At 40.2% G+C, this 23,603-nt stretch overlaps 1 protein-coding gene across 2 annotated transcripts in view; it reads right to left on the bottom strand.

The window, feature by feature from the left end:
- MYH10 (myosin heavy chain 10) overlaps nt 1–23,603 on the bottom strand; it is a 136,507-nt gene that overhangs the window by 71,058 nt on the left and 41,846 nt on the right. For both annotated transcript variants that reach the window (XM_061175183.1, XM_061175184.1), the window contains exons 5-6: nt 16,344–16,446; nt 9,626–9,718 (exon numbers count right to left, since the gene is read on the bottom strand). In XM_061175183.1, coding sequence (XP_061031166.1) covers nt 9,626–9,718; nt 16,344–16,446 — 196 coding nt within the window. The remainder of the gene's footprint in view (nt 1–9,625; nt 9,719–16,343; nt 16,447–23,603) is intronic.

The raw sequence follows: 23,603 nt of genomic DNA, 5'->3' as shown, positions 1-23,603 counted from the left end.
TGTGACCACTTACCTGGATAAACAAAGTCACCAACATACAACGTCTAATTTGCTCATCAGTTCCCTAGCCAAATCGGTTCCCTTTCCTTTTCATAACTGGCATCCGTAGTTGCTCTAACCATTACAGCTAGTGCCAGAGAAATATCTTTTGGCTAAAGGAAAAGGGCCAGGCAAAAAACTAATGAAAAAAGAGGATGGAATGAGAAAGCCTACATGTGGGAGAAGGCAGAGTGGACTGGGGGTGTCCCTCTGGCCCTGTCCTGACCCCAAAAGAAACCAGTAACTCTGAAAACAACCTACTTAGTAACTAATAAATCTTGGTTCTATTTGTAAAACACTTTAACAAAAAAACCTTATAGAGTTGAAAATTATCAACTCTCTATGCTAAGTGATACTCATGTTCAGCTATTTTACGAAATCTACCCAAGTATCGATACTTTGACAACAGAAAAAAGCAAAATTTCTGAACCAAAAAGAAATACTTTACTGAATATCCTCCAAATGGTCTAGGATTTAAATATTCCCCTTAATGTTGAACATCCTGGCAAATTAGGTAAGAGGCAGGCCAGGGGATGTGAAATCACTTCAGTGTTAGTCTTGGGGTGGGGTCAGGGGAGAAAATAAAATATATAGGTTGAAAAGCTTTTCCGTCACATACATAATAAATACTCTTTCAGAATTAACATTTTTATTAACATACAAATCTAAAGTGGAAAACAAGCAGAGTTTTACTTTTAAATCGGTTGGGTCCTCTAATCTTTTAGACATGATGTGAAGAAACTTGAGGTGAAGATGCCCACACTGTATTTGATTCCCATATAGGTCAGATTATGGTACTCAGAATATTCAACCAGGATTTCGCCAATAAAAACAAAAACAAAGGAAAAGCAAAAAACAGGACAAGTACATTATGTGTTAATGATAGAGGATGCCTTTTGATGCCATGCACATTGCTTCCCAATCCAAGGACAACTAAGACAGCATGTTACTGCAAGAGTCTGAACAGCAAAGATGGCTAGAATCCTCTCTCTTATGTAAAACAGAAACTGTAAAGAATTTCACTCAAAAGGTGCAATAGGACAACTTGGATATTTTGATACTATCAAGAAGATAAGAAGAAAATTATCTTACTTAAAGAATTTTATTCCTTCTGAATCGACATCGACTTTTTGGAACTTTTTCGGTGGGTGGTTATGACGTATCCATAGTTATTAAACCTAGATTGTTAGCAACTTACTACAGGGACAATGCAGGTTTGTTTCATGCTCTGAAAATACTTTCCCCCTTCCTAATTTGGTATTTAAAGTTGTTATAAGATCTGTAATTTACCTGAAAACATGTTAGTATAGATAGCGTGCTATGGATGTGTATTAGTTTGCTCCAGGAAAAATCTCCACTCTGGAGGCAGCTATTTGCCTTAAATGGGAAAACCCATTGGGGAAGTAATTAGTTAGGATTTAATCCCAAGGCCAGATGGCTATTTTAAATGCTTCAGCTATCTTAATTTCCAGATTACACCAGAAGCTTTGTTAATTAGTAAAATGAGCTTTCTTGTGAACTAAGTGGCCCTGTTACTTAGTGTAAAGGATGTTAGAAATTCCTGGGGAAAAATGAGTGACATTAATAGCCATGGACTGATTGGAAATACACAGACGTCCGCCAGCCAGTCTGGTGTGGGCCAGGTGTCAAGGCTGCAGCAAGCCCCAGGGGCTGCAGGGTTGGGAGGGCAGCCATGGATTTGGAGGACGGAGGTTGCGTGGTGCAGACCGCATTCTGTCTCTGATACTGTCACATTTGCCTCGGTAAATCTTTACAGAAAGGCTCGGTGAGACGAAACAAGACAGAGCAGCAACTGTGTTCAATTTACCCACAAAATTGATTTTGGTGCCTGCTCGATAATACACGTGAGGGTGCAGAATTCTGACTCACTTTCATTGCAACCTGGTAGCCGAGGGGTAAGGAGGCACCTGGAGGCTTTATCTAGCTTCAACGATTAGAGGCTAATTAGCTACCACAAGGTACATAAAACGGAATTGCCAAATTGGCTTAAATCTTTGCAAAGGGAAAAAAAAAAAAGAAGAAGGAAAAAAGGAAAAGATTTGTGCAGATATGGAAAGTGATCCCTACTAAAACTTTCTAAGACGAGACGTATCTGCTGATACAATCATTTTGAAATTGAACTCCCTGTTTCTACAGTTTCATTACAAGACATTCATTTTACATAAATCTCCTCCATGTGGAACGCATTTCACTTGTCCATAAACAGAGAGCTGGACTAACTGTGAACGATTATTTTCATAAGGGCAATGCTCTCCTAAAGAATCCCCTTCAATACAAACCATGCGCTACTCACCTTTGAAAGAAAAGATATTCTTCAGGAAATTACTTGTCTATATCAGATCAAAGAAATGGAAACAAGTGGATTCTAAAATTTACGGAGTTTATAGTTTCTAATATTTTCACTGCAGGCATGTGGCTTGTAAATAATGACTACACGGAATTCCACTGTAGGCACAACTCATCTTTTAACGTCACGTCACTCTTTCGGTCTGACATCCAACCCCAATCCCAGCCCCAACCCCAGGCTGGCCTGGCTGTGGGGCCAGCAGCTCCCACGCACCTTCTGCCCACACTTCTAAAACTGGGGCATACACACTATGGAAAACAGGGTGGATATTCCTCAAAAAGGTAAAAATAGTTACCATGTGATCCAGCAATCCCACTCCTGGGCATATATCCGGGAAAGACGAAAACTCTAGTTTGAAAAGATACGTGCACCCCAATGTTCATAGCAACACTATTTACAATAGCCAAGACATGGAAGCAACCTAAGTGTCCAGCAACAGATGAATGGATAAAAAGATGTGGTACATATTTATACAACAGAATACTACTCATCCATAAAAAAGAATGAAACATTGCCATTTGCAGCAACATGGATGGACCTAGAGATTATCATACTGAGTGAAGTAAGTCAGACAGAGAAAGACACATTACACGATGTTGCTTATATGCGGAATCTAAAAAATAATACAAATGAACTTATTTACAAAACAGAAACAGACTCACAGACATAGAAAACAAACTTACGGTTACCAAAGGGGAAAGGTGGGGAGGGATAAATTAGGAGTATGGGACTAACAGATACACACTACTACATATAAAACAGATAAGCAACAAGGATTTACTGTATAGCACAGGGAACGATATTCAATATCTTGTAATAACCTATAATGGAAAAGAATATGAAAAATAAAATGTATAACTGAATCACTTTGCTGTACACCTGAAACTAACATGATATTGTAAATCAACTATGCTTCAATTAAAAAAAAAACCCAAAAAACTGGGGCATGCATATTCTCAGAGAGCCTGGCACGTGCAACACTCCCTGAGCTCAACTGTACACGATGGCAAGTCATCAAAAACACATTAAAGGTAAAACCCAACTGAAGGTGAGCTCTGTGAGGCTGCAGACCTTTGTTTTGTGCGCTGATATATTCCCAGGGCATAGAAGAGTGTCAAGCGCTTAGTAGGCAACCACACTGTAACAATGGATTCCATAAATACATACACCTACTATGTACTTACACGTGGGAGGCAGAGGCAACTAAAGATCCAGAGAGCAAGGTGGATGGGGTCCCTACCGCCAGAGATCTTACGTGCTAGCAGGAGAGAGATCACAGATAAGCAGAGCGCCGACTACAGACTGTGGTAAGTGCTACAAGGGAAATCAGCAGGACACTGGGAGAGAGGATAGAGAGGAACCCTCCTCAGACCAGGTTTGAGACGAACAAGGAGTTTAGGGAAGGGAGAAGGAGAAACGTGGACAGATGTGAAACACGTTCTGGAGGTAGAACCACAAAATTCACTCCTGGCTTGGACATGGGCCATGAGAAAAAGGCTCAATCAAGGATGATTCCTAGGTATTTTGTTTTTCTAGGTTTTGTTGTTTTTATTTTAAGTTTAAGCAACCGGGTGACTTGATGGTACCATGTATTGACATCAGACTTAAAAAAAGAAATTCTGAATGAAAAAAAAAGTTCCATTTGTTAATTCAAGAAATCCATTAGACATCCAATGGAGATAACACGTACGCAGCACAGTGCCTGGCAAAGAATAGGTGCTTAACAGTTAACTGAAATGCACAACAAAAAATCTAAATTAATAAAATTTAATTTAAAAATGAGTCTACACTGGCTACTCTCTAACCCCCTGAGAACCAGTGTCGGCAACACCCACAGGAAACTGCTAAAGGGTGCTTTAACTGAACATGAGTCAGTCAATGGAACTAATTACTTTGCTATTTTTTATGGACCCGCTAAAATCAACTTCTTGTTGTATTGTGCAGTTAATGCCTTATGATAATAGTAGCTAGCTACTAAACTCTTTAAAAAAATACTGTACGTATCAATATAAAGTTGACTTTCTAAGAATTAAAGCCCAAAGTCAATATTAAAGATACTTGTTTCTTGGTTGAATGAATAGCTAAGAACACTGCCTTAATCAAAAATCTTTTCTAAAAAGATTAGCTTTTATACTACAAAGCTACAGTAATCAAGACAGTATGGTACTGGCACAAAAACAGAAATATAGATCAATGGTACAGGATAGAAAGGCCAGAGATAAACCCATGCACCTATGGTCACCTAATCTATGACAAAGGAGGCAAGAATATACAATGGAGAAAAGACAGTCTCTTCAATAAGCAGTGCAGTGGAAAACTGAACAGCTACATGTAAAAGAATGAAATTAGAACACTCCCTAACACCATACACAAAAATAAACTCGAAATGGATTAAAGACCTAAATGTAACACCGGATACTATAAAACTCTTAGAGGAAAACATAGGAAAAATACTCTTTGACATAAATCACAGCAAGATCTTTTTTGACCCACTTCCTAGAGTAATGAAAATAAAAAAAAAAAATAAACAAGTGGGACCTAATTAAACTTAAAAGCTTTTGCATGGCAAAGGAAAACATAAACAAGACAAAAAGACAACATTCAGAATGGGAGAAAATTTCACAAACGAAGCAACTGACAAAGGATTGATCCCCAAAATATACAAACAGCTCATGCAGCTCAATATCAAAAAAAACAAAAAACCCAATCCAAAAATGGGCAGAAGACCTAAACAGACATTTCTCCAAGGAAGACATACACATGGCCAAGAGGCACATGAAAAGATGCTCAACATCACTAATTACTAGAGAAATGCAAATCAAAACTACAGTGAGGTATCACCTCACACCTGTCAAAATGGCCATCATCAAAAAATCTACAAACGATAAATGCTGGAGAGGGTGTGGAGAAAGGGGAACCCTCTTGCACTGTTGGTGGGAATGTAAATTGATACAGCCACTGTGGAGAACAGTATGGAGGTTCCTTAAAAAACTAAAAATAGAACTACCATATGAATGAAATTAGAACACTCCCTAACACCATGCACAAAAATAAACTCAAAATGGATTAAAGACCTAAATGTAAGGCCAGACACTTTAAAACTCTTAGAGGAAAACATAGGCAGAACACTCTATGACATAAATCACAGCAAGATCCTATTTGACCCACCTCCTAGACAAATGGAAATAAAAACAAAAATAAACAAATGGGACCTAATGAAACTTAAAAGCTTTTGCACAGCAAAGGAAAACATAAACAAGATGAAAAGACAACCCTCAGAATGGGAGAAAATATTTGCAAATGAAGCAACTGACAAAGGATTAATCTCCAAAATTTACAAGCAGCTCATGCAGCTCAATATCAAAAAAACAAACAACCCAATCCAAAAATGGGCAGAAGACCTAAAGAGACATTTCTCCAAAGAAGATATACAGATTGCCAACAAACACATGAAAGGATGCTCAACATCACTAACCGTTAGAGAAATGCAAATCAAAACTACAAATGAGGTATTACCTCACACCAGTCAGAATGGCCATCATCAAAAAATCCACAAACAATAAATGCTGGAGAGGGTGTGGAGAAAAGGGAACCCTCTTGCACTGTTGGTGGGAATGTAAATTGATACAGCCACTATGGAGAACAGTATGGAGGTTCCTTAAAAGACTAAAAATAGAACTACTATATGACCCAGCAATCCCACTACTGGGCATATACCCTGAGAAAACCATAATTCAAACAGACACATGCACCCCAATGTTCACTGCAGCAGTATTTACAATAGCCAGGACATGGAAACAACCTAAATGTCCATCAACAGAGGACTGGATAAAGAAGATGTGGTACATATATACAATGGAATATTACTCAGCCATAAAAAGGAACGAAATTGGGTCATTTGTAGAGATGTGGATGGTCCTAGAGTCTGTCATACAGAGTGAAGTAAGTCAGAAAGAGAAAAACAAATATCGTATATTAACACATATATGTGGAATCTAGAAAAATGGTACAGATGAACCTATTTGCAGGGCAGGAATAGAGACACAGATGTAGAGAACAGACATGTGGACACAGGGGCGTAAGGGGAGGGTGGGACGAATTGGGAGATTAGGATTGACATATATACACTACCCATGTGTAAAATAGATAGCTAGTGGGAACCTGCTGTATAGCACAGGGAGCTCAGCTCAGTGCTCTGGGATGACCTAGATGGGTGGGATGGGGGTGGAGGTGGGAGGGAGGTCCAAGAGGGATGGGCTATATGTATGCCTATGGCTGATTCACTTCGTCGTGCAGCAGGAACTAACACAGCATTGTGAAGCAATTATACTCCAAAAAAAAAAAAAAAAAGACTAGCTTTTACTATATTAGATTGAACATACTTAATGATGATTATTCAGTAGTACAAGCACTTTGGAAGGTGGAACCTCAGCTGAATCAGGGTTTGTTGAGAATTCACACTGAATGGGTGATTCTTGCTAGAATCAATCTTGCTAGGAAACAATCTAAGAAATTCTTCCCACCAGTAGAATGTAAAAGAAGTTCCCACCAGAATTATTTTATCAACCTTTGGAACAGGAGGCGTCAATAACAAGCATTAAGGAGACTTAAGTATAGTAATTGCTCTGCAAATGAATTTCAAAAAGTGATCAGCTTAATTTAGACTACAGTTTAAAGGAACAAACTAGAGCAGAGCTTCTCAACCTCCATATAACTGACATTTGGGGATAATTCTGTTGTGGGGCCTGTCCTGTACATTGTAGGATGTTTAGCAACACCCTGGCCTCCACCCACGAGACGTCACATGTGGGATCCCCAGGGGACCCCAAATTGAGAACCACTGATCTAGAGTAATGCAAATTATGGATTATAACCTACATACGTCAATATGGAAATCTAACGATATCTGGTAGCCAACTTCCAAGATGGCCTCAATAACCCCCCCACCTTCTGGTACTCGGGTCACCTGCTCTGGGGGATGCCGGCTGCCATGCCGTGAGCAAGCGTCCCTGCAGAGAGGTCACTGAGGTGTGGAACTGAGGCTTCTTGCCAAAAGCTACCCAAGTAAGCTGGGAAGCTCCTCCAGCCTCAGCAGGCCTTCAGATGCCTCGGCACTAGCCAATCACACAGTAATGACAACCTCGTGGGAGACCACAGGCCAGAACCAGCACTCAGAAACGCTGAGACGATAAACGTTTTATGTCACTAGGTCTTAGGGGAATTTGTTACATAGCAACACGTCTATCTGTCCCAAACACAAAAACCTCAGTAGATGACTCTTTACCACTTAGTAACGGAATCACTACATTCTTTACCAAAGGACATACATGACTGGTTAGTAGCAATTTATCTTTTCTAGGCAAAAATGAGACAAATGGGTACAAAAGTGTTTTTCTTGAATTTAGAGTGTGGTTTGGGGGGAGGGTAGAAATCAGAATAGACTGGTAACTTGATTTATGTGGTAAAATAAAACATTTTCCACTAAGAAGTCCTTGAAAATCTTCACGGAGATTCACATACCAAAGCTGGTAGCTCACTGTGTCTCCCACCCCATGACACAGCCACTAAACACAGGGCTTTCAGGAGGAAGAATTTCAGATTTAATTGTGGCTCCGGCTCAGTGCTGATGACCCACAGAATGATAGAAACTCAAAAAGCAGCTCAGTTTCCCCAGATCCGAAAGTCACAGCCATGCTTCCTACCGACACGGGCACATTTGTTATCCCACTTTGTACAGAAAAAGCTAAAATAATCACTAAATGAACTTGGATTAAGCAAATCTTCAGATTTTATCTTACTGGGAATAAACAATATTCCAAGCAAATAGTCCCATACTTCTTACATAACTTGGAAAGTCTCTTGCACTTAAACTACCTCTGAGGGTGTTGTGGGCTGAATCGTCCCCCACCCCCAAATCCATATGTTGAAGTCCTAACCTCTAGTAGCTCAGAGCATGACTATGTTTAAAGAAAGGGTCTTCACAGACGTAATTAAGCTAAAATGAGGTCACTAGGGTGGGCCGGATCCAATATGACTGGGGTCTTATGAGAGAAGAACAGACACAGACATGCAGAGAGAAGACCACGTGAATTCACAGCAGACGGCCATCCACAAGCCAAGGAGAGAGGCCTCGGAAGAAACCAACCCTGCCAACACCTTGATCCCAGACTTCCTCCAATTGTGAGAAAATACATGCCTATTGCTTAAGCCACCCAGTCTGTGGTGCTCTGTTTTGGCAGCCCGGGCAAAGGCATAAAGAGGGTTATCTAGCTACCTTTGTATTTCCTGGGGCCTCTGTGATCTGGTGGCTTCTCCTGATCACAGAAACCACATCATCAGGAGATTAACGTGCGGACCCAGAGTAAAAAAAGTCACAGTGAACCCGATTTCCAGAAACTGCCCATCAAGGGATTGTTAGAATTGAAGTCTCTGATTCTGGCCTTCTTAACTTTAACTAAGACGTCTAATATCAGAGGAGGGAGGAAAAACATAGAATTAACTTGAATGACTTAAGTAGAAATAACAGAAGTTGAATGATTTGCTATGAAAGTGTCGACTCTGAGCAGCTGGAAAGGGGAGGGCCGTGTCCTGTAAGTCACACTGATCCGGCTGTCACTCAGGATAACGTCCCCAGACTAGGTGTGCAAGCCGGTCAGGCTGAGGAAGAAAGTAAAGCTTTCAGCAAATTAAGAGAGTCGAACAGCTGAGGAGGAAATTTTTGAGGAGACAAAATGTGAGGGACAAATTCTTCTGAGGTCCACATCCCATAGAAATGGTAATGTATGAAAAGAACAATTTACCACATCAAATTCCAACTTTGCTTGTTGAGTGTTTACTGTGCCTGGTTCTGTGTTAAGTACTCAGCATGCATCTCATTTTATCTCCACGCCAACCTCATAATTATATATCATCCCCAATCAAAAATGAAGAAATAAGTTCACAGAGGTTATATAATTATACACCCATAGAATACATAACTATCTATATACATAACTATATATAATAAACATGATTAAAATTACTTTCCCATTTGTTTTGCTTTTTAAAATGTGACTACTAGGAAAATTTTAATTACACGTGACTTGCATTGTATGTCTATTGGACAGCCCTGTTCCGTACTACATCTGTTAGGAAGGAAGGTACTTGATTTGCTTAATCATAGTATACATTCAACTAGAAGTCTGAGGAATGAAAAGTTTCTGGTGCTTTTAAACTTACAAAACGAGATGAGTTATCATTTTTCACAGTCTTTGCGTTTCCAAATGATTCCAGGATTGGATTTGCTTGCAAAAGCTGCCGTTCAAGTTCCCCCTAAAAGACATTACACACACACAGACACACACACACACACACACACACACACACACACACACACACAAATAAAAGCAAATATATGTTAATCTAACATGTCTACTCCAGTCCTCAGGGAAAAAAAACAAAGCAAAACCAAACACTGCGTCTTTTGCTCAGTGTTTTCATTTTATTTGCCATCCAGCAAACTCTGCTGTTGGCTTCTTATCTTGGTCTTATGGGCTCTGCTAAAGGAAAAAACTAGCATCTATCATGTGCTCACAAGGAAAAGAAAACGTCACATTGAACAGTGATGGTAAATTTAAGGATGGGGCACATAAATTAAGTGGAGAATTTTTAAAATAAAGCAAACTGGTTTTCATGAAACAAAATTTAGCATGATACTTCAATTAAGAACATATTAATACTTCTGCTTATTTCTACTTTGCCTTGTTCCAAAGATTTAAGGCAGCAAATTCTAATAACTTCCACTGTACTGGTAATAAGACTTGCCATTTTCCCAAGGGTTTCACATAATGTCTTAACAATGCAGACAGGGCAATGTCCTCATCTCCAGTTTCAGAGATGACAAAGATGGCGATGCTACCGAATTCTTGCACATATTTAAAAAGCTAAGTATACTGTATTTGGTATAATGGTCATTACTCATATGCAAATTAAGCTTTAAAACAGATTTTACAAACAAAATATGTAAGTATATTAATATATGCTTTAATCATGAAACACAACAGAAGGCTGTATGGGGAAGCATGAGGCATTTCTGTATCCCTGGAATGTAATTTCAGAATTACACTGTAGGACTTAAATAAATCTGCTCTTTCCAAACACAAATCTTACCCCTATATTTTAAAATACCCACAGTATGCTAGACCTCAAGAAAGAATAAAAACTGCTAGCTACTGTGATTCTCTAAGCAAAAAAAGAGTACAAGGAAGCTCACATAAGATTTTAAAATTAACGGCCACTTGCTCTGTGATGTATTACACTATCATCGACTCCAAAATCAGGAACAAATCTATGCCATACACGCAGTCTCGGCATCTAACCCACGTGTGGTTGGATGTTTAGGTGGTGTGGTTCCCTCCAATGAAAGGGTAGGAAATGTTCCTGAGGCACGTGACACAGTGAGGCGCTGCAGTGTTACACGTCTACTCTAGAGCATTTATCTGGATTGTCTGATTGTCTGGATTATTTTCCCAGGTTTCATCTATAGTCTACTATTGTGTTCAACTGAAACCAGTCAGGAACCAGTCCTGCCATGTGAATGTCGTGACACGGCATCAACTCACATTCCTGGCTTTAGATAATATGCTCCCTGTACAGGGGATCTTCCCGTTTCTGGACTTCAAGACACCAGACTACTTCTGATGTAAATCTTTCTAAACACTACATGCTATCAAAGTTTCTTAACCATGGTGTCCTGAACCAATGTTAATGGCTCAGAGTCATCACTAAGAAGAGCAGCCATCGTGCTGTGGCGCAGAAGTGCCTTTCCCCTGGAGGTTAGCGGCCACAGCCATCACTAAGTCTGTGCCAACATCTCGCAAAGCTCTCGGTACGCTGGCACCGCAATAATGATTTGGGCTCTAGAATCCCTTAACCTCACTCAATCTGTGTGATCAGGGCGTAGAAGCTGTCAGAAAAACCCGGACTTGATAAGTGGGGCACTGCCTTTACCTGACACTCCTACGGTTAGATCAAGGAGTTAGAATACAGATTCCTTAAAATTACACACTATCCTACCAAATCATAATAAAAATACTTTCAATAATAATCTATCTTTAAAATATTTTCCTAACTTGGAGGTAAAGCAAATATTGTATACCTCATTTTAATATTCCCTAGACATGGCTTCAAGAATTCTTTGGGCCAAGTTTATAGATTCTTTTCTTTTCTCCTTCGCGTGTGTATGCGTGTGTGTGTGTGTGTACACGCACATGTGTGCATGTGATCCACTGATCCTGATTCCATTCTTTTTTCTCTTGGCTTAAAGGCACCGGCTGTATCCCCTGCATGAGGTTAGTCAGCATCACGCCAAAATGATGCTCCGTGAATGTTTGCTGAATGGATGGGTAATCAGCGGTCCGAAGACACTCTAGTAGTATTTGGGGAGGGGATGGTGGTGAGCCAGAGGTGGCAGTAAGATTTGGGTTAAGGGTCCTCATAATCACTGTGGTAACCGCAGACTTGGGTCCCTGCTTTGGAGGCCACTACATTAACAGGAATGTGGCGGTACTTCTCTTCCAATGGATTTTTGACATCACTGAGACCAAGTAAAAATCTCAAAAACTCATAAATGAATCACAAAGAGCTTGACACAGGGCTAATATTATAAAACACACAAAAATGATCTTTAAGAAATTACCACTAAAATTTGACCATTTCTGCACTGAATAATTTCACATTTAGCTAAACAGGGCTAACAGCTCTCAACCAAATTATGAAGCCATTTACAAACCATCAGGGAACAGTGGCTAAGTGCTAACCTTTCTGCTGGAACTTGGATGGGCAATGTCCCTTTTCTATTCTATATAGTAACGAGAAATGTCACTTGGGAATGTGGGGAAAAGAAATCAGCATTAGCTATTTATTTTTAAAGTTCTAAGTATTTAGAATTATATGATGCTTTAAAGGTTTACCAATCATGATGAAAACTATACCCTTGTGTTTATTACATAATGTATTATATATACTTGCTATATGGTAGATACAGGATGAGTTTTAAAGTGGTTAAAAAAAAATTATATATATATGTATACATACACCTCTTTCAAAACTCCAGTTCAGCCAGCAAGGGGACTCGGGCTGGACTCTTGCTGCCCCTTGTAGGCCTGAGGGGCAAAGCTGTAGGTGTCCCACTGACCACAGAGTAGGGTTGGAAGCTGGCAGCAGCAATCAATCGCCATGCTTAGAACCAGACTCTAATCTCGAGTGGCAGGCTCTAATTTCTGTGTTTGTTACTTGCTATCTATCACCTTTTTGTCTTAGTTCAAGGCAGTTTAGACCAGTAGATACAGAGTCATCCGGAAGCTGCCATCTAGAGGTGGATGACTCAGGAGTCAGTGGGGAGGTGGGCTGGCTTGAAGGGGTCATTCCCAGGGGATGGTCCAGTTTAAGAAATTAGTCGTCCTCAAATCTGCTCTGAAATCGTACCACGTCCAGGCTTTGGAGCGGCCCTGAACACTGTGCCAGACATCGAGGGTCCGTAACAGTGACCTGCGATGAGGGAATATGGGCACTGGAGCTGTACTTGCTGTTGGCCGGGGCATTAAGCCAAACGAGGACTCATTTTGTTATAGTAAGTAAAAGTTGATAGGTAAATGTTTTACTTCTTAAATATCGTGACCTTAATTTTGAAAATTTATTTCTTACATTTGTTCATATTTCTATAATGAAGATGAAGTTATAAGGTAAACATAAAAATATCGATCACTTCACACCGCTAGGGTGGCCTTAATAAAAAGACAAGTGTTGCCCAGGATATGGAGAAACTAGCACCCTCAAACATTGCGGGGAATGTAAAGTGGTGCAGCCTCTATGGAAAAGTGTGGCAGTTCCTCAAAATGTTAAACAGAAAATTACCACAATCCAGCAATTCCACTCCTAGGTATACACCCAAGAGAACTGAAAATGTATGGCTACGTGAAAACGTATATACTGCAGCATTATTCATATTGGTGCCAAAGTGCAAACAATCCAAATGGCCATCAACTGGTGAAGGGATAAACAGAACGTGACAAATTTAATATAATAGGTTATTATTTGGCCATAAAAAGGAATGGAGCACTTACACATGTTCCAGCATGGATGAACCTGGAAAACACTATGCACAGTGAGAACCACATACGATATGATTCCGTTCATATAAAATACCCAGAATAGGCAGAGTCAGAGAGACAGGAAGTAGATGAGTGATTTCCAGGGGCTGGGAGAACATGGAAGGTGATTCCTAATAGGTATAAGGTTTCTTTTTGGGGTGATGAAAATATTCTAAAATTGATTGTAGTTATAATTGCATAACTCTGGGAATACACTGGGAAAAAAAACCACTGACCTGTATACTTTAAAGGAGTGAATTTTATGGGACATGAATTTAAACCTTAATAAAGTTATTTAAAAAAAAGAATGAGCAAAGAGACAAAGACTCACAAAATCAGGAGCCTACAAATGCCTTCCACTTTGTTTTTACAATTTATACTGCTGTTTAGTGATAAAATGCTAGCAATTGACACAAATGGTTCCTGGGAATCTAAGTTTTACCAATAAAGTTCAACATACATTTGGAAACCAGTGATATTAAACCAAGAGAAACACTGCCTTTGCAAAGTACAACCATGACTTTACGGTAGTCATCCTCAAAATGGGGTGAGGAAGTCATGCCTAGGGGTGCCCGGGAAGGGGAGGGGGTGTGGGGAGAGAAGTAAGTTCTTGATTCAACCCTCCCCAGGGTGTGACCAGTCCCTACGCTCAGGAGTATCTCATATTTCTCAGGTGTGCTGGGGAAGAAAAATTAATTGAGAACCAGCAGTCTTCTCATGTTTCTAAAAACATGGCATAGCAACTACTTGACTAGTATTAACATAACCTTGGGGAAAGCAGCGTGGAAGATTCTGCACAGAGTGAGAACATGCAACGAGACATGCAAATCAGTAATGACAGTGCAGCGCGGCCCAGAGAAGCTGTCGCCTCGCCTTCCTGGAGGATACCTGCTTACAGGGGTTGATTTGACCCAAAGTAAAATCTAGGGGTAGGCATGCTACTCACACACACCAGGGATCCACTCTGTAGTTGAAGATGACATCGAAACAAAATGTTAACAATAATGATTTATGTAATCCACAGGGGATTTGGAAAACCCAAATCTGTACGTTAACTATTTAACACTATTTTGCTAGTGATCTAAGTACATATTAAAAGGTCATTTAGCATGTACTCTAAAACACAAAGAAAAGCTGGTTGCTGGTCTAGAGATTCCTTCTTTAACTGGCAAAGAAGCCTTTAAATATCATATAGGATAATGATTATTTCATTCATCCTCCCAATGCGTATCACTGGTCTGGTCTACAGCTAAAAGCAAAAGGACATCCTGGGCCTTCATAGGCATAGTACAGCTTTAGTGTCTGAGAATTTCTTAAGAATTCTAAAAAAGATATCTGAACATCTCAGTATCTGGGACTATTCCTTTAGATGTTTCTGATCGTTTCTTTATATTAAGAGATTGTTTTCATAACACTATCATTTCTTGCTTTATGTTAGCTTTGCACCACTATGCTTGTGGAAGACAGACAAACCAAAACCGTTCCAGTGCGAGGGAATGGGATGTCCAAGTACAGACGTCCCATTCTATCCAAGGCATCTGGCTCAGCTCTGCCCTCCCTCTCTTGCCAAGTAGCAGGAAATGCTCCGGTTCACGGTTTGTTCATTGCTATGCTCTGCGGAGCTAAAAGGCGGGCATCTGATAATTAGGGAGAATAACATTCCTCTGCTACTTGCCCTGGATAAAGAAAATTCTAAATTTATGTATTAAATACAACGAGGCTTTTGGGTTAAAACACTTACCAGGCCCTACAATGTTAACAGATTAGAAATTTTTTAAGTTGCACCTTTTAAAGCTGCGGCCCCAAATTCAACATTTAATGTGTGGCATAAAGTTAGGTTTCCACCTGTTTAAGAAGTATTAAAGTAATTCCACCTGGTAATTGACACATGAACCCCTAAGTTTACAGGCTTCATAAACATATGATTCAATGTCATGATGAAAGGGTAAATAAATATTAAAATTCCTCTATAAAACAAAGGTAAAGCAAAATGGCATGCTGCTTCTCTGGAAAGAATAAGCCTCAAAGCAACACAATTTCAAAACTAAATATTTTGTTCATGGGAGATTTTGCTCAGAACTAATGGTATTTGTTTCTAGGAGAGATTCAATCCAAAGACAGAAATTAGTGCAAACACTCAAGACTAAGAAGCATAAAGAAAAGCACTTGCCTGGTGTTTCACTGGTTTAGGGGATTCCTGCTGCTTGTTACAAACAGATAAATGCAAACGTTAGCAAGTCTGGGTCTTTTCCTAGCGGTAAGCCACATCCAAAGCACCAAGTCAGTGTGCGGTTTAGCACCGTGAAAGCTGGTTTGCCTGGCATCTCTCAGGGCGTATTAACTACTACTTCTCGTATCTACAGATTAAGGATAACTGACGTTTATATTCTCACCCCTTTTCTATCACCAATTCTCCCCAAATTTCTATCCTCCCCTCAGGCTGCTGTGGGTGGTAGCTCTGTAAGTTCAGGAAGAAGCGCTGAAAATATCTGAGGATCTTCTCTTGGTGGAAACGAAGAAGTCTTCCTAAGCACTGCTCATCAATGTTTAACAATCCCCACCATAGCTTTGTAAGAAATTAGGCTTCGAGTTACAACCGTAATTCCAGTTTGCCCTGGTGGAATCGCTAGTTACTAACAATTTCCTGATGCCCTAGCTCCCTCCTTGCTGGGTGGGGAGTGGCGGAGACAAGGGAGCTGCCAATTACAGCAGCACACTGAGTCCGCTTGCTTCCTTATTCTTGTTTCTGAAATTACAAGAGAATAAATCTAAGGGTTTTAAAAAACAACAGCAGAACAAACACTTACAGGAATATTATGGTCCTTTCGTCCTTTGTGTGAAGAAGCGACATGAGCAAGGTACTGAATGACTTTCTTAGTATTTTCCGTCTTCCCGGCACCCGATTCACCCCTGGAAGAAATATTAACATAGGCTGCTTCACAAAAAGCACAGCACACACATTCCCAAACTATAATCGACAAAATTAAACTGAGTTGGAACAAGAATTAGTAGAAAGTATAAAAGAGAATAAGTAGGGAAGAAGAAGAAAAAAAAAACTATCACTAGTTGGAAAATTATTATTTTTAAATGGCATAAATTAACCCAAATATTTTTTTGGTAGATGCCGCTAAGAGGACAGAGGAAAATGTTCACAACGATTTTTTTTTCCCCTTGGAATTGGGGGCTCTGCCAGAGAAGCAGAGTTTATTAGAATGTTTGTGAAGCAATGCCTCAGCACCAGAAACATATCCAGCACTGGAAACAGAATTCCTAAAACAGTTAAATTAAGGTAGTTTAATCTGAAGGAGCTGAATGAACTCTGGGATGTCCGCTGATTGCCGACAGCATCTTCAAGGCCACTAGACGCCTTCTTGGCTCATCCCTCAGACCAGGCTGGCGGTGGTTCTCTCCCCTAGACCCACGTGGCACCTTGTACATGCCTCGTACACAAATCACACTAATCACCAGCCTCACCCGAGGTAAGGATAAGGCCCCATGCGTTTGCTGATTTGTATGTTTGTGTAGTTTCTTTTTAATCCACGTAACCTTGTGCAGTGTCGACACACAGCCAGGACGTAATTTGTAGAGAAAATGAAGGGATACTACGCATTTTGTTATGAACTGGGACACAGGCTATCACTTCCTATGATTTCTATTTTCAAACGAGGCTGGCACGTTTCAAAGGTTGCTTTTTATTTCTACTCAGTACTAAGCTTGAAATTCAGGCAAGCTGCTAAGCATACAGTGTGATACTTGAATTATGGCCTCTCTGATCAAATACTTGAGGTTCCCCAAGACCCGGGCAAAGCAAACCTACCTGGACAACGAATAAAATCTCAATTTGGATTAAAATAAAAAACTGTAATATATAATTAAATTAATTTTCTAAAAAACAACAACAAAAACACCCCAGGAACTCAAAAATGTTATTATACACACGGCCAACCAGTGATCCTCTACGCCTCTTTTATTTAAGGCTTGAAAATGTATTTTTTCGAACTCTGACCCTTTCTTGAAATTGTACTTGGAATTGTACTATCTGAACTGTCCCCAACATGAGTTCTTTAGGTTTCCTGGTTGCATTACCTTCCTAACTCTCTGCACCCAACCACCACCGAGGGGCTGGGCAAAAGGGTCCTTTGATCACCTAGTTGTATGGCTTTGAGTAAGGAAATTAACTTTTCTGGAAATGGACATCATTATTGGTAAAATGTAGGAATAGGATTAGACCCTTTCCCACTCCAAGATTTGATGATTCTAGATACAACCCACTTACTGGTGTCTAAGAATATTTTACATATTAAGCTTATTAACCACCATCTACTGTTGTATTAAAAACTGTCCCCTTCTTTGTTTTGCCATCTAAGTCTAGTCTTAGGTACTCGAATCCACCAAACCTTCTATTAAGGTTTCTGCCTGCTATTCAGGCTTAAAAAGGCCTTTCCTGCGCTAACATTATATCATCTATATTTTCATTTCTACATCATCTATATTATTAAAACCATCTATATTTTCTTCCAGGACTTTGATGGTTTCACTTTTTACAACTAAGTCTTTAACTTGAAAAAAAAAAATGTATGGTCTGCGGTCAAGATTGAATCTCATTTTCTCCTCAAATGATTCAGTCCACATCCCAACATCAATGGTTGACCAAGACATTGATTACCCAGCGATCTGAAATGTTATCTTTACCTTACACTTATGACTTATTCCAAAGCCAGTACCACACTGCAGTAGTTTGGAAGTATGACTAACCAGAGCACCCATCACTGTCCTTAAAAAATAAATCAAGTAGTCTCTGAGGTTAATTTTTTTCAGATAAACTTCAAATAATTTTGTTCTGCTATATCCCTCTCCCATCTCCTCCAGCCCGCCACCCCCATAAAAATAGTCAGACAGAATTTTGAGTTAAATAATACACCTGCTATTTTTAAGAGAAATGATGGCTTCATCTCTGTCTCAGTTAAATTCTGTATTTCTCTAAGTTCAAGACAGGCAAGGACCATGTTTGTCTTATTCATCTTTTAAGTCACAGTGCCTAGCATAGCAGGTACTTGCTGAATTCTGTTGAATAAATGAATATACGTCCTACACAAATTTATTTCTAGGCTCTATTCGATAATTTTTTGTTCCTGTTATTAATTTCACCACCATTATATTTTCTACCTGGCTACCATTGGTACATAGATAATGATTTTCGTTCATTCATTTATTAAACACATATTTATTTGCAAATCATCTTCTATGTGTCGGGCATCCTTTTAAGTGCTAGAGATAGAGCTGTGGACAGGGTCCTTGTGCAGCTCAAGATCAGCAGAGACTTAAAGTAAACAAGAAAAACAAATGGGATAATTACATGTGAGGGAGGCGACGAAGGAAACAAGGAGGCGGCTGAAAGGGAAAAGGTAGAAAAGCAAAGGACAACTCCCTGGAGATGCCATGGCGGGGAGAAGCCTCCTGAAAGGTGAGCAGGACCAGGCAAGAGAGGGCCTGGGGCAGAGCATCCAGGGGGATGGAAAGACAAATGCAAAGGCCTCAAAGCAGAAAAAAGCTCGGTATATCCCAGGAACTGGCGGCTGGAGTGCAGGATTTGATATAAATAACTAGCAAGGCAGACAGCGGCAGGAGGTACTGCCGAGGTGGGAAGGGGTGGATGTGATGTACCCTGGAGCCATGGGAAAGAATCTGGATTTTATTCATGTGTAATTTGGTAAGAGCTATGATGTCGGTTTTCTTTGTTTTGTTCTTAACTTTATTCAAAACACCTAGTATTTCAAGTTAATCATGATATTGGTTGTTGGTTTCAAACAAATAATTTTTCATTATGTTAAGAAATGAGCCTCATGTAGCCTGGTGATGACTTGTCTTGCAAACAGCTGTGATTGGTACTCTCAGCTTGGTTTGCCTCTGAGGTTTCTCAGCTAACCCCTCTCAACTGGACATGCTTCAGTGTGTCCTGAAAGCATTTTTTGCCCCCATCTGTCACACTTACTTGGCTGTACTTGACAACCACCTATGAACTCCGCTACATTTTCCATATTTCAGGTCTAAGGTACCTCTGCTCATAGAAAATATTGCTTCAAAGACAGATGTATTCCAGTACCTTACGGTTGAGGTCCCAAGAGGGGAGACAGCTTTATACTCTCACCTCAAAATGGGGATAATAGCTTCTGACACGTAAGGTTATTGTGAAGGAAAAAAATACAGTCCGTCTAAAGCTTATAATTAGTAGTCAGTAAACATTACCCATTACTGTCCACTCAGCTGGTGTCAGCTGGATGACACCATATAGGAGGGAATTTGAATTACTAAACTCTCTATAGTGTTTGTAAAGTGGTTAAGAAGTGGGCCATGGTGTCCTGGTGACCTACTTAGATTCAAGTCCCATCTACCACTTCCTAGCTTATGGGGCCTTTGGGCAAGTTACTGGGCTCTCTGAGCCTCGGTTTATACTCCTTTAAAATGAGATCCGGTTACTTCAAAGGACTGAGATAATGCATGTAAACAGCATAGCATAGCACCCAGCCAGAAGTTTCTCCATAAATGTCAGCAGTGGTAACAACTATGACAATGGTCAACAGTGATGATAAAGAAATTGACAGAAGTAAAAAGGTGATAACCTCTTATTTGACTATGAAAGACGTGGCAGGATCAAAGGAATATAATTCTTAGAAAAAAGTTTTTTTAAGGGGAAATGGCACATCTGTCCCAGAAGGATAAGGGGGAAATAAAGCAGCTTGAACAAAAGTAAATGGGCAGAGCTTCCCTGGTGGCGCAGTGGTTAAGAACCCGCCTGCCAATGCAGGGGACACGGGTTCGATCCCTGGTCCAGGAAGATCCCACATGCCATGGAGCAACTAAGCCCGTGCGCCACAACTACCGAAGCCCACGCACCTAGAGCCCATGCTCCGCAACAAGAGAAGCCACCGCAATGAGAAGCCCACGCACCGCAATGAAGAGTAGCCCCCGCTCACCGCAACTAGAGAAAGCCCACGCGTGGCAACGAAGACCCAACGCAGCCATAAATAAATAAATAAATTAATAAATTAATAATAATAAAAAAAGTAAATGGGCGAGGGAACCACAAAGAAAGCTCAGCAGACTCCTCTCGAAGAAAATTAGGAGAATCCTCAAAGGTAACAACAGGCCAAGCCCTCAAAGAGTGAAGAAGACAAAGGGAATCTGACCTCATTTCCACCAACGAGACAAGATCTACCAATGCAGTAGTTCTATACTGTAAAGGACTGCTTGTTTCATTGCTGGTCTCTGGGGCACAAGTGCAAGGTTAACGGGAGAACAGAGCAAGCAGCCTGCTGGGTGGGGTGCCCTGTGTCTGCTGCAGCACATATGGATGTAAAAGATCAGGAGTTTCTAACCTGAAGGTATTTGTGTTTTCTAGAGAGATCTGTGGCTTTCACTGGCTTCTCAAAGCAATGTGCAATCCAAACAATAACATAAAAAACAACAGTGGTGAGAAGCAGTGATGCACATAATTAATGCATGATCAGTTCCGAGATCTTTCTCTGAATCCCTTCTGGACTGTGGGTATTTCCCCAAAGAGAACCCTCCTTTCCCAGATCTTAATTGGTTTTGTTTTTATTCTCTCTGGATATTTGTAACATCAAATTCAGTCTAGCTTCAAAACCACCCTTTGCCTGAAGTTCTTGCTTTCGATAACCTCAATTTGAAAAACAACACATATATTTTACATAAAACATATAAATATACATATACATAAATAGCATTACTCAATGACTTCCTACAGTTTCAAAACTCTTCTATTAGAAAGCAGCTTACTAGGAAGATCAAGATAGACTTGGGTTCAAGTCTTCTATTAAACACTAATACCAGCTAGTGTCAGCCGTGGTATGTAAATGGAGATAACAGGGGTATTGCAAAGATTCATGGAGATAACATTTGCAAAGATGTTAGTTCCTTTTTCTGGCAGATTTGCCTGGAACATTTTAAACTTCTATTTACAAGTTGATTTGCATACTTGTTCCCCATAATATAGCTATCACTGAGATGCAGCCACAATAATCTAAAAATCCCCACGTTTTAAGACTTGAGGACCCATAAAGCAAAGAGTCATTAGAAAAGCAAACTGAGGTCTAGAGAAGCTCACTGTCTGACCTAGGGTCATGGTAGAGCTGGGACAAAAACAAAAAACAAAACAAAAAAACCTATCCAACAACACAATGGTTTTTTAACTACAACACACTTTTTGTTGCCTTCACTATTTTTTTTAAGACTATTTTTTTAGAGCAATTTTAGGTTTACAGCACAATTGAGAGGAAGGTACAGAGATTTCCCTTGTAACCCCTGCACCCACACACACAGCCTCCTCTGTGATCAACATCAGTCACCAGAATGGTACATTTTTTACACAGGATGAGTCCTGAGTTCATAGTTTACATTAGGGTTCACTCTGGGTGTTCTACGGGGTCTGGACAAGTGTATAATGCCTTGTATTCACTATTACAGTATCACACAGAATATTTTCACTTCCCTAAAAATCCTCTGTGCTCTGCCTATTCAACTCCCCTCCGCCCCCCACTCCCCTGGCAACCACCGATCTATTGATACTTATTGTCTTCATAGTTTTGCCTTTTCCAGAAGAATGTCATCTAGCTGGAGTCACACAGTGTGTAGCCTTCTCAGATTGGCTGCTTTCACTTAGTAATGTGCACTTAAGGCTCCTCCATGTCTTTTCATAGCTTGATAGCTCATTTCTTTTTAGCACTGAATAATACTCCATTGTCTGGATGTACCACAGTTTATTTATCCATTCACCTACTGAAGGACATCCTGCTTGCTTCCGAGTTTTGACAATTATGAATGAAGCTGCTATAAACTTTCAAGTGCAGGGCTTCCCTGGTGGCGCAGTGGTTAAGAATCCGCCTGCCAATGCAGGGGACACGGGTTCGAGCCCTGGTCTGGGAAGATCCCACAGGCCGCGGAGCAACTAAGCCCGTGCGCCACAACTGCTGAGCCTGCGCTCTAGAGCCCACGAGCCACAACTACTGAGCCCGTGTGCCACAACTACTGAAGCCCGCGCACCTAGAGCCCACGCTCGGCAACAAGAGAGGCCACCACAATGAGAAGCCCGCGCACCACAATGAAGAGTAGCCCCCGCTCGCCGCAACTAGAGAAAGCCCGTGCACAGCAATGAAGACCCAATGCAGCCAAAAATAAATAAATAAAATAAATTAAAAAAAAAAAACTTTCAAGTGCAGGTTTTGGTGTAGATACAAGTTTTTAATCCTTTAGGAAAATACCAAGGAGTCTGATTGCTGGATCATATTGTTAAGAGTATGTTTAGTTTTGTAAGAAACCGCCAAACTGTCTTCAAAAGTGGCTGCACCATTCTGCATTCCCACCAGCAGCTAGTGAGAGTTCCTGTTGCTTCACATCTTCAGCAGCATTTGATGTTGACAGTGTTCCAGATTTTGGCCAGTCTAGCAGGTGTGTAGTGGTGACATGATGTGGAACATCTTTTCAGGTGCTCCTTTGCCATCTGTGTATCTTCTTTGGTGTCTTTGGTGTCTGCTAAAATGGTCTTTGGACCATTTCTTAATTGGGTTGTTTTCCTACAGTTGAGTCTTTTAAGAGTTCTCTGCATATTTTGGATAACAGTCCTTTATCAGTCGTGTCTGTCGCAAATATTTTCTCCCAGTCTGTGGCTTATCTTCTTGATCTCTTGACATTGTCTTTTGCAGAGCAGAAGTTTTTAATTTTAATGAAGTCTAGCTTATCAATTATTTCTTTCATGGATGTCTTTGGTTTTGTATCACAAAAGGCATTACCATACCCAAGGTCATCTAGGTTTTCTCTTATGTTATCTTCTAGAAGTTTTATAGTTTTTCATTTTACACTTAGGCCTCTGATCCATTTTGAGTTCATTTTTGTGAAGGGTGTAAGATCTGTGTCTAGGTTCTTTTTTTTCTTTTTGCATGTGGATGTCCAGTTGTTCCAGCACCATTTGTTAAAGAGACAATCTTTGCTCCATTGTATTGCCTTTGATCCTTTGTCAAGATCAGATGACTACATTTATGGGGTCTATTTCA

This window comes from Eubalaena glacialis, chromosome 19 (assembly GCF_028564815.1).
Source record: "Eubalaena glacialis isolate mEubGla1 chromosome 19, mEubGla1.1.hap2.+ XY, whole genome shotgun sequence".
Lineage (NCBI taxonomy): Eukaryota > Metazoa > Chordata > Mammalia > Artiodactyla > Balaenidae > Eubalaena > Eubalaena glacialis.
The sequence above is the reverse complement of the archived record's forward strand: the minus strand, read 5'-3'. Positions and strand labels throughout refer to the sequence as shown.